This window comes from Atta cephalotes, assembly GCF_000143395.1.
Source record: "Atta cephalotes unplaced genomic scaffold scaffold00019, whole genome shotgun sequence".
Classification (NCBI taxonomy): domain Eukaryota; kingdom Metazoa; phylum Arthropoda; class Insecta; order Hymenoptera; family Formicidae; genus Atta; species Atta cephalotes.
The window spans coordinates 4,581,747-4,594,519 of NW_012130083.1; the positions used below are offsets into that span (position 1 = coordinate 4,581,747).

A 12,773-nucleotide genomic window follows, 5' to 3' on the forward strand; every position below is an offset into this window, starting at 1 on the left:
ATTAAAATTATATTATTAATTATATTCGATTTTTCATAAAATTGTTATATTGTCCATTTTATTACATTTTAAACTTATATTCTATATTTTATTAGCAAATTACTTCGTATGTTTTCACGTAATTCACGTTTTTGTTTTATTTATTTACAAAAATACGCAGTATACATAATATACGACATACAATATATTATAATCAATAATTTATTTACAATAATGTCGATCGATTGCAATCATCGCCAACATTTTGTTATCGAAGATACTTATAATTTTTTCTTTACTTGGAAATTGCGTTTTTGTATGTTTTGTTAGCAATAATGTGCATTAGTCTATTTATTACAGAATTGCAATTACATGAAATTAGAAAACTGTTATTATATTAAAGAATAGCGTAGATTTGCAGCGCTGACATTGATTCTCATTCTTGATAATCTGATATGAATAAATTTACTAATATTTATTTTTAAAAAGATATTTTTTTAAATTTAAGTCTCCTGAGTACTCACTCCAGCCATTTGAACCGTGACGTCATAAGCGACACGTTGATTTTTTTGCCTGCCATTTGTAAATAAAGAGAATTTGTATGAAATGAAATCGCTTTAAAACACACGTAAAAATGGACAAAAATCCTTAATAATATTATTCTTATTATAAGTCACAATTATACAATCACTATTTATGAAATATCCAATTTACACAATTAAGGCACACACAAACGTGTAGGATATATCGTACTTATCGAAAGGATTATCAGGAAATTCATAAAAAAGTCATTAAATAAAATTGTTTTCCCAAGTAGAGAGTCAATAACATTTTATAAGGCGTTATCATGACTTCATTTATTATCTATGAATGAACTTATAAGCGACAAATAAGGTCATGATGACGTTCTTATAATATTAGTATAATTTCTGTCTGAATTAGATTCTATCCGTATCCAATCCCTGGATTAGGATGTGTCTCTCTTCTTTTACATATTATAAAATTAATTAAAGTTAATATCCAGCTTTCCAGGAAAAGAGCAAATCTATCTGACGATTGAATGCAATCGAAATGGACCGCTAAGAGCTCGAAAGAGTCTTCAAAGGACGAATCGAAATCTAACCGACGAAGGGAAAGGGTGGATAGGGCACCGGCGCTGGATAGTAACCGGGATACGCTGGTACCGTTGGCTGCACCGGTATCGTGTTGGTGATATAGGTAGTGAGTTCGGTAGGCACGACCCTTGTAGAGAAGAGAGTGGTGTAAGCGGTTTTGGCGCCGAAAGTAAGTTTAAGCACTCGCGAGTCAGATATGGTAACTAGAGTCTGAGTGACTATGGGCGCGCTTGTCACTGTGAATTGCGGCTGCTGCGGGAACAGCGGCAGTTGCGGCACCTGCTGCACCTGTGGTTGCAGCACCGGATTTAAAGTAGATGTGCCATACTCGTAGGACGTTCTAAAGCAGAAAAATATATTACGATAACAAAAATATTACAATAAAAAATATGAACAATATTATATATTATGTATTTTATATGTATTTTATATAATGCATATAGAAAATAGTTCGTGGCGTTTTTTTAATGTCATCTAATGGGAAAAACGCCACGAACTTTTTCCCATACCTAATACAATAAAATATAATGTATAGAATAATATGAAATACTTGCAATAGATAAATGTAAATAGATAAATGTGTGCAATAGATAAATATAATTTACTAAATTCTTTAAATATTATTATTTAATTTATGCATATAATGTCTAATTTCATTTACATAGATCATTTATGTAAAAAAAAAAATTGGCTATTAAAAGTATTTGGAGTAAGAGATACTGACTTTGGTACAGTGCCGACTGGCCTTGTCAGTGTTGAGTAGATAGTATTCCCAGAATTTATCACAGGAATTACGTGCGATTCGTACAGTGTCTCCAAGGTGATTACTGGTTTGGATGTAGTGATGACCTGGAGTTGTGGTTGACCAAAGTATTTCAGCAGTGCTAATTGTTGGGCCTGTTCCGGGGTCAGCTGAGGCTCTACATTGCTGCTGGTTGCGATGTCACTCTTGATCTTGGACGGCGATGCCGACTTAAAAATGTCCAGGTCGGCATCGGAATCGTTGTTGGGCATTACCACTCTCTTTGGAACATCCTCGTCATCGCGATCATCATCACCAAACTCGAGCTCGAGATGTAGTTCGCTGCCAGCTTCGTCGAGCTTCGAGTTGAACTCGTTCAATGTTTTACTCGGAATAAACTGATAGATTTCCATCGGTGGCAGCGTCTTTGTCGCCGTCACTACTCGGGCGATGTTATACGTTTGCACTAAGGTCAACCGAGTGGTGCTGTTGCCAGCGTAAATCACTGGTAACATATGCGTTTTTAGCAACGTTTGAGTCGTTGAGAACGTCTCTGTCAGCGTTTCTAACGGCGGTGTCGCCTGAGCGGCGTCTAGAGAGATCGCTGGTAACGTCGCGACAGACGAGTCAAGTGGCAAGGTCGACTCGTAGGCAGCCCCAGTGTTTGCTAGGATGTTCTCCGTGAGTGGTTCGGTAGGTGAAATTGAGCTGCTCGGTTCGGCCGTCGCGAACGTTTTCTTGATGGTGGAGGTCACCGTGATGTAGCGGGTGTTTCGAAGTGTTCCTACCTGAAGAGAGAACATCTTTAGTTATCAGATCTATAATTTAGTGATTATATATTATGATTTTATAGTGTTTAAAGAATTAATATCAAGTAACAAATACAAATCAAAATACAAATCAAAAGCCAATAATTTTAATTAATTTTTGTATGAGATTCTTGGATATATTTAATATACTATTTTATTCAATTCAATTGGTAAATAAATAGATATTAAAATAAAATTGAAAAACTTACCTGGAAAGAGTAAGGTGATTTGATAGTGGCAATCTCGAAGTATACATTGTCCAGATCCGCCGCAGTAGAGATTTCCACATTGAGCGTTTCTACTGGTAGAATCTGTTCTCCAACATGCTGCTGATCCTGTTGCATGCTAACACTAGCCACGTCTTCGCTTTCACTCGGATCTAACTCATCATCCGTCAAGGACAATTCTTTTCTCTGGGCAACATTGGTACTGCTAGATGAAATCGGAGCAATATTGATCATCGTTGCCGTCGTTGCTGACGTCTTGCCTTGCTCATCAAAGACTGCCCCGGGATTCAACTCTGTTGTACTCGACTCTGTCGACGTTCGCAAATCTTCTTCATCCACTTGCTTACGAATCATGATTCTCGGTTTCGGCGTGGTTTTATATGACCAGCGACCTTGTGTTCTCGGTAGCTTCACCTTGGGCAGAAGACTGATTGTCGTTGACGGCTGCTGATCGCTGTTCTTCGATTTCGTCAACTGTTTCGAGGGTGAATTAGGGGATTGATTATTCGGCCGAAAACCGCTGCGACGGCGAGTAATAGGCGCTTCAGTAGTAGTAGTTGCGGGACGATTTCTGAAGAGAGAGATGATAAAAGAGAATAGCTTCGCATTAAATTATTGTATTATGTTTTCTAACTTATAAGAAAAAGACAGCATGATAAAATTAATGATTGATAAAACAGAAAGAAAGTAGATAAATAATTTATCAATTTGTTTTTTGAATTGTATTATTCCGTTAACACTTACTTATAATTTGGTCGAGTCGTGCTGGAGCGATTCTTTCCGGTCCTTGTTTGCTGTGATTCGCTGTTATCGTATTCATCGACAATCTTGTTTCGGAATTTGGGCCTGATTAAATTATTGGAAGTCGACGGCTTTCGTGTCGATCGTACTGGAGTGTCTAATAGAATAAAAATTAATCAATCTATTTCTCAAGAATTATTAGAAAAATTTTTATTTCTCAAGAATTATTAGAAAAATTTATATTTTATTTTATTATAAATTTTATTGAGAGTAAGAAAATTAATATAGAATAGAGTTTTAGTTCTATATTGATTTCTATTTACTACACTGATTTAGTATCGTCCAATACAACAATTAAAGTCATTAATTAATACTTTTTAGCTTGCAATTATTATCACACGTTACAAATTGTATTATTTTGAAAGTGAAATAAACTAAAATTTTTGGAACTGGTAAAAAAATATTAAAAATATTTTGTTTTTTAAAGATTAAAAAATTTCTGTACATCATGAGGAAAAATGTTATGAGATAGCTTTATATTTCTTATATATAAAACACTAAGATTTTTATTTAAAAAATTATTATATTATTTAATTTAATAAATTTTTGCTATTAGATTTTACACAAAAAATTTAAATACATATAAAATTTATAAAAACTATTATGAAAAATACACACCGGAAGGTTCGTTGAAGAGAGCCTCCAAGGGTAATGAAGATTCATCCTGTTGCTGATGGGTTGGAGTGGGCTCTAGCTGCGGCTTGAGCTTGCCATGCTGAGGACCAATAGTTTTCAGGATGCGATTGGTGTTGGAGGGTCGAATCTTACCATCAGCTACTGGTACAACCGGTGCTGTTAGAATTCTTGATGAGCTCTGCAATACCTGGGCGTATTTTCCATTGATATAAGTTCCAATCACGCTGGTCTCATGCACGGTAGTGAGTCCATCCTTTACGATGGTGCCGCCCAACTTGGTTACCAGACCGGTTGGGTTCTCTTTGTCTCTTCGCGGGGTGGCACGCGGTTTGTGATGAATTTTCGACGATGGTCGCAGATTGATCAACTATCAAAAATCAGAATTATAATTAAATAAAAGATCATATATGTCATTAAAAATAAATGACATTAATTATGTAAGTAAACAATTGTAAGGTATTAAAAAGAACCATTCAGCATTTATTTGGTAGATGGTACACACTATATTGTAAGTAAAGTAAAAAAATCTTAATAAATAATCATAAGTCAAAAGCTCAATCATTTTGAGATATATATTTTTGTATATTAGCATAATGAATATATAACTTTAAGTCCATCTCTTAAGTGTTATTTAAAATTAAAAAATTGATACATTAGGATTAAAATTATTCCATTAGTATTATATTATATTATATTATATAGAATGTTTAAAAAAATTGTAATGATCAAAAACTCAACTTTTCTGAGATATAAACATTTTTGTAACTTACTGGCGTCTGTTTAAAAAAATTGTAATGATCAAAAACTCAACCTTTCTGAGATATAAACATTTTTGTAACTTACTGGCGTCTATGTATTGCATGCAATGTTTACCTCAGTATTTATAAATCATATTTTGAATATCTTCATTCAATCTTCATATTTCATATCAGTTAGTAATCATTAACTGGCGATTGTGGATCTACATATTATTTGAGGATTATACATTATAACTGATTGACGGTGAAATCTTCTGTTACGAAGTATGTATGGATCAAAATGCAATTTATAATTAACATTGAATTAAATATTTCATACGATACAAAAAGTCAGTGTTACAAAAATGTTTATTTCTCAAAAACGATTGAACTTTTAATGTTCATTAAAATTTCTTTTAAACATTCTTTATAATATAATAAAAATGGAATAATTTAAATCATAAAATACAAATTTTTAAATTTTACACAACACTTAAGAAGTGGACACTTAAAGTTGTATATTATCGAGTAAATTGTAATAATAACTGTATGGGCAAAATAACATCAATTAGTTAATTTTATATATATATATATACACATATTTCTGTATGTGATAAAAAAGACAGAGACAAGATATGAAATTAGTGGAACATGCAATAGAAGGAGGGTTGAGAGAGAAAAGAGTAATAAAATTCATAACAAAATATTTAAATAATAATTTTATATATACAAAAGAATATGATAATAAAATAATAACTCGATTTAAATGTAATAAAATATTTGAGACGCAGTAATGCTGGAAAATATCGTTGGAAAAGCGTGTTCGTCGCGCTTCGCGGGTGAAACCGATTTATGTATCCGTAAGATCGGATCGGACTTTCACGCCGATCGTCAGAGCTGAGGAACGAACGGAGAGAGGAGGACAGCTAGAAAGGATTGGCTAGGAAATCGATTACGGCATGCGGAAAATTACACCGATGCGATTATTTCGAATAATTCCGCGGCTTCGCGCGCGAGTTATCGAGAAAGTTGCTTGCGGGATGTTGCGCAATTTTATGGTAAAGCTGAGCATTGTTTTCGCTACGACCTTCTCATCTCGCTAGCCAGATGACCCATTTTTTTATTGGATATTTGGACTAGAATACAATCGCGAAATTCATTTTAGCGACGACATCCGTCATTGAATCCAGTTCCAGCAATCCATTTAGCAGTAATTAGGGGAGATAAAATCTCTCAGATTCTCAGTTTTCATTTCTCGCGGTTCCTGCTCACGCGCCGAAGATCAATGTCACTTTATAAGCAGGATATCTGATTTCCTGTCTTTGCGATGGAGAATTAATTGCGGTTCTCGTGAGCGCAAAATTGTTCCGAAAGAGCCAATGTCATATTTTTAACGAATTAGATCATACTTTAGATATTTTCTTTTCACGTAATATAAGACTGGATAAAGTTATAAAATGTAAGATTTGTCTTTGCAATTTATTTTAAAAGTAAACTACTCGATTTAACTCCTATAAAGTTAGTCCCCCAACTTTTCAAAGAATTAATTTTCTATAGCTTATTCGATTGCTTTATTGTTTGTACATGTATACACATTTCGTATTTTGGTTTGCACACTTCTGATAATAAAGTTATTAAAAAATATTTTTAGAGTGGCTAATATCACATTTAATTCCCCAACCACGAGTAAACTAAATTTAACTAGTCTCAATCGATAGATTTTTGTTTCGATAGTTTTTCAAAATGTGCATACATGTGCGATAGAATGAGCTCTAGAAAGTTAATTTTTTCAAAAATTAGGGGGACCAATTTCACGCTGATATCAATTTAATAAATTAATTTAAAAAATCAGTAAGAACAAATTTTGGAGAAGTTCTGGTTAATTTATAAAAGTATGACTAATTCAATATAATCCTAAAATATCACTCTATTGTTAAAAATAAAATATCAAAATATAAATTGATAATTTAAAGATAAAAATATTAAAAATATTTTGGAAAATATTATTTTATATATTGCATATTTTAAAGTATGACACATATTTTAAATATGTCATTTTCTTCACTTATTTCATTAGCAGAGAAAGCAGATCCGTTATTCATTTGATCTAGTTAGAAAATATTAAAAGGAGGCCAAATTATTAAAAAAGTGTAAAATGTAATTGTTATGAACAATAATTCTAAAACATAATACACAATTAAATAAAAGTATATATTCTGAAGTTTCAAGAACGAGGAAACTAATAATTTTTTATGCATTTACATAGCATTTGCTTTATTTTCATGATCTATATTTACATACCTTGTATGTCTCGTCGATCACTTCTGTCGGCTGCTTTGAGAGAAAATCATATTCAGGTTCAGCGAGATTGTTCTTCACGCCTGGAGTTTCATCCTTACGTACTTGAACCACTGATGATAATGTGGGTGTCTTCGTTTGTTTATTTGATTCCTGTGCGAATCATGGTAAATAATTAGGCTTATTTTTTAATACATAACGTCTTATAATTTACTTAATTTATTATAATAATTTAATTGCTATAACATTAAACTACAATATATATAATTTGAATATATAATCATTTTAAAAATCTATAAATTATTATATACTGTATAAATGTATTAAAACTATTGTACGTAGAATATCTCATGTATTAAAAGACTAAAGACATTTATAAAAAAAGTCGACCTTAAAAAAGAATTAAGCATTTACATAACACATATATAATGACAGGATATCCTGTACCGCGTCATTCCGTTCTCACCTGATTCTTCGTCGGTTTCGGTGTAGCATTTTCGGACAGATTCACTATGTTCTGCTCGACCACGGAATTCACGACGATCTTCGTGCCCTTTATCTGCTTTTTCGTTTCATCATTCTGATCTTCAGCCTTGTGCGTTTTGCTGGGCTGGATGTCGGGGACATTTTTCTTCGGCTGCTGCTCCATCGTTGGCTTTGTGTGAATCGCTGACGTGGGGGACGTAATCTTCTTCACAACGCCTCCTTCTGAAAATAAACGACACATTTGCATACCTGACAAGAATAAAAATCACACTTCTGCGAGGTCGAATGATCGCGAAAACGAAACTAAAAAAGTATGTCCTGACGGCCGACCCCCGCGCTGAAGGTCTCGGTTTCAAGCAAATTCCTTATCCTTTGGAAAGAAAGGATTCAAGATGTGTGAAAATCTTTTACTTAACTTTCAATTTTATTATGCGCACGTTACCCATTATTTCTTATTTTAATTCTATTTAAATTACATTCTTATATAATTCTTTTAAAGCTAAAGATATACATCATATTATTTTATTTTATTTATAATTATGCTGTAAATTGATATCAAACTTCAATTCTTATTTACAGTTTTATTTTATTACAATTATTAGTAAAATCTTTATTTATAAAAAAGAAGCAAACAGCTTTATTAAGTGAGCGATTTGAAAAGTCAAGGAGAAGAGAATCATGATAAGTAAATGAGCATGATTTGTACGCAAATCGGACAGCGATATGCTAAAGAGATTGGTACCCGATGCCCCTTGCCAAGGCCCATCTTGTGTATATACAGTACTATAGTACTCTTCAGCGTTTCAAGGATTCATCCTTATTATAACCGAAGGATCAGAGTCCATGAACGAGCACGGCATAATAAAAGGTGATTACACTTGTTAGAAAGTACTTTCTGGCATTATATTCACAATTCAAAATCGCCTGACACTTCATGGTTACGAAATTGCGAATTTTCTGCTTGATCGACATTATTGCCCTCAACATTTGTTTTTTAGAGAATTCTCTCTTCAGAACTTCTCGATGAAATTCTTTTTCGTATTGATTAATAGTCAAGATTAGATAAATTATTATTGATTATGCGCTTTGGAATGTTATCCCCTCAAGCGCTATAGATATCTTACAGTTATAATTATAAGCAAGAGATAGTGAATGTAAATACAGAATTCAGAGAAGATATATGCAGGATACAAAAATAAACGAAAATTAAGCAAGAGTAATAAAATAATATAGAAATAATAGAACAAAATAAGATAATAGAATAAAATAAATAAAAAAAAATTGAAAAATACGAGCTAATCTTAGCAGCTTTTATTATCACGAACATGCACTATATTCATTTTTGACGTTGCGATTTTATCAACAGTTTTACAAAATAGATGTCCTCATAGAAAGATATCACAAAAACATTATAATGACGTGTAAATGTTTATAAACGTATATAGTGTATTTTTAATAATTTTAAATAATTTTTTTGTAATTTTACTGTTTTTATAATTTTATTAATTATTATTGCAATAACTGAATGTATTTCAATTTTTGCAGCTCTGACGTAATCTCCCTGAGTAAATAAAACTTTGAAAATGTTACCTGGAGGAGCGCTTTGAGGACTGAAGACCATCACCGTATTGCCGATTGTCGTGGTGAAGTCCAGGAAGCCATAGACAGTTTGTGTGATGAAATCATTATTTGCAGCTGCTGGCTTGATCGCTGCAATTGCATCCTCTGAGTGGCTGTTATAAACTTGTGCGGCGGACACTGCAACTAAAGTTACGAGCTCATAAAAATCACTTCTATATCGTAATTCACCTAACAATTTATTATAAAAATTTCTCTTCATAGAATATTATGTAATTATATTTTATGTATACGAGGCTGAAGGGAATTAATAAAAATTAATACAATTAACCGAAGATTTAGGAATGGTGAACCTTGAAACAGGAAGTATCTTACTCAAAATTTTATAAAATTCAACGATGACATCAATGTACTTACCATACGCTAAAGCTGCGACAAACACGAAGTATCTCGATGTCATTGCGCTCAGTCTGATCTCATCCTAAGCGGACACACGAATTTCGCGGAATCTGAAAGAGTAAATAACACAACAAAAACATGAAATAAAAAAATTTTATCGTTATGTTAATCATTTTGCGTGCGACAGTCCAGTGCTTAATATACATAATAATCGTCATATACATAATAATAGCAACATTTTTTTACATCATATATGCAATAAAAATATATTAGTCAACAACAAAAAGTTCAAAATCGAGATAAGAGTCTTAAAAATATCTTTTAAATGTCTTTTAAAAAATGTTTTAAGATGCCTTTTAGACATTTTTAAAACTTTATATTTCATTTTTGGATATTTGTGTTGTCTGGACAACACATTCGCCAAAATAAAAATGTATGAGAGTATAGAAAAATATTGTTGCAAAATACGGTGAAGATACAGTTATAAATATTTATAACTGTATCTTACTCTATTTTATCGTTCAACAGAAAAATTTATGAGTTACAATTATTATTTAATATTTTTTATGATTATGAGAGAATCGAGCGATATTTCTCAGATAATTACGCAATTATTGCAGTTGAATGTGCAATCAACCTCTTATAACCATCTCTTGGAACAGGATAAAAATTGCGTGTTACATCAATCGCATAAATATGACATATTACCGTTATTTTACAAAGCACCGTTACTTTTCCTCTCCCTTAACAATTAACGATTACGTAAAAATGTCGGCGGATTTTGCTTCATTAGAAATAACATCTTGTTGATTATCTTCGTGTGCTCATCTCTTACAGGGATTGCTAATTATCAATTCTCGACAAGAGATCGACCTCGGATTTACGCAGTTACATCTCTGTTTCTTTACGGAAGAGATGATTTCAATAGACAGTGACAAGCGGATTTAATGAATATCTATTCGATTGTTATTGTAATAAATTTCTCTTTTTAATAAATGTTCGTTTCATCTAATTAACATTGGAAATTCTAATTAAATTAAAATTAATTAAATTATAACAAGTTAAATTAAATTAAAATTAAATTAAATTAAAATTTAATTTAAAATTAAATGAAATGTTAATTAAAATTAAATCTTTATTTTTTTCAATAAGAAATTTTAATAATTGTTGAATATTCCTTGATTCTTTATATTTTAATATCATCCTATATTTTATTTCTTTGATTTTTCTATGGACAAAATTGTCATTTACATAAAACATTGACATTGTCCATCGAATTTTAATTTACTGCTAATGAATGCCGGCGAGTAAAAAGAATGAAAGATCGTAATTTCGCGACTGTCTGAGGCAATCGAGTGTCGTAAATTAAAAAATTTCCTTCTCGCCCGATCACTATCTGCTCGAGCATGAGTATTGTGAGGCATGAGCTCGTTCGGAAAACATCTTGTGTGAGATTAACGTAATAGCTACGCTAACACAATCGCGGCGAGGAAAGTGCGCACTCGCGCGCACGCTCGACGAGATCATTACGTAATACACACAAGCATCGCCTTACCGGTAATCGTTTTAACAACCCGAAACAATGGTAAGAGGTGCCTCCGGAGAGCAGGCACACCCAAGATCTGTGATGTCAAATCGGATTGACGCAGGCGGCTCGAAAAGCGCAATATGGCACGCACTTTTTCCAGGTAACAAATTGACGCTACTTGTCACCATTTTGATGTCAAAGTGACGATAAATAGGCGTTATCTGGGAAAAATTTGTTGTTATTTAATGTCAAAATGACATTAAGGTTCCTGTATTTTATAACTCTTTATTTTGTAACTCTATACCTAATAATTAACGTTATTTGCCGTCATTTTGACGTCAAAATGACATTAAAGATGCATCTTTATGCCTTCATTCTGTAACTAACGACTTAACGACAGTAATGTCATTAGTATTGTTGCGTAGGTTTTATACGGTGAAAAAAGCTGCGCAACGATATATTATATCATTATTATTGTTAAGAGTCATAAAATTCCAAGGAACACATCAAATTAAGAGAAAGTCATGGAATGATAATTTTTTTTTATTTGATTGTTTATGGATGTTAAGAATTAAAATAAAGTTATCAATTTTTTGTTGACTTTTGTGTATTCGTTGGAATAAAGGTCTAAAGATGCATCTTTATCCTGGTGAAAATTTTTTTCGTAATTTTTATACGAATTGGAACATTTTTCAGAAATATTCGGAAGTTTACATCTCTCAGAATTTTTCATACAAGTGAATTCTGAAATATTTTGAAATTTTTCATCCTATTAAAAAAAAAATTTCTCGTCAAATTTCTCATTAAATTAAAAAAAAAAGATTTAAAAATTTTTTTTAATTTTGTAACATTTCATTAGAAATTATACTTACAAAAAATCTTAGAAATTTTACGATATTTCATTTATATTTCATTTATATTAATATATATGAAAAATTCTGAGAAAAAATGTAGATTTTTTGAGAAATGTTCCAACTCGTATAAAAAATGTGAGAAAGTTATAAAATTATATAGAAATTCTGAAAAATTATATGAAAAATTCTGAGAAAAATTTTTACCATGGTAATGTCATCATTTTTTTAAATCTATTCTTATGAGTGCGTCGTATGCCGTTATAGTACGTGTCTTTACATCGCCGATTGCTATACAGGGTGTCTCGGGTTTACCAAACGCTCTTCTAATTATGGCAACCTTGAACAATATGAAGATAATCCTTAGTAAAGCCAATGAGAGAGAATATCGTTCATCCTTTCCAATTGTGCATTCTGAATTGCTTGAGTTTTGAATTATAAGATCGCGTTTAGAAGGTCGCTTGAGATCAGCCAAATTTCATCAATTTTCATCATCGAACTTGTGAAATTTCTCGTTCTTAATTCTTAATCGTCCATTGGCAATTTGCGTATTCTAATGTTTTTAACTCTTATAATTATTCATTTTA

At 31.9% G+C, this 12,773-nt stretch overlaps 1 protein-coding gene across 1 annotated transcript; it reads right to left on the reverse strand.

Moving 5' to 3' along the window:
• Positions 1-1,097: 1,097 nt before the first annotated feature.
• Positions 1,098-9,868, reverse strand: LOC105619097 (flocculation protein FLO11). Its single transcript, XM_012200629.1, has 9 exons — positions 9,826-9,868; positions 9,421-9,594; positions 7,811-8,052; positions 7,348-7,497; positions 4,292-4,676; positions 3,617-3,770; positions 2,855-3,443; positions 1,819-2,624; positions 1,098-1,434 (listed from the first exon to the last, which is right to left on the reverse strand). The coding sequence occupies exons 1-9, from the start codon at positions 9,866-9,868 to the stop codon at positions 1,098-1,100; spliced, it is 2,880 nt and encodes a 959-aa protein (XP_012056019.1).
• Between the last annotated feature and the right edge of the window lie 2,905 nt (positions 9,869-12,773).

Coding starts and splice junctions, on each gene's coding strand:
- LOC105619097 (XM_012200629.1), bottom strand. CDS start 9,868: ATGACATCGAGATACTTCGTGTTTGTCGCAGCTTTAGCGTATG. Junction 9,595..9,825: donor TGTCGCAGCTTTAGCGTATG/GTAAGTACATTG, acceptor TCGTAACTTTAG/TTGCAGTGTCCGCCGCACAA. Junction 3,771..4,291: donor TCTCTTCAACGAACCTTCCG/GTGTGTATTTTT, acceptor TTATTCTATTAG/ACACTCCAGTACGATCGACA.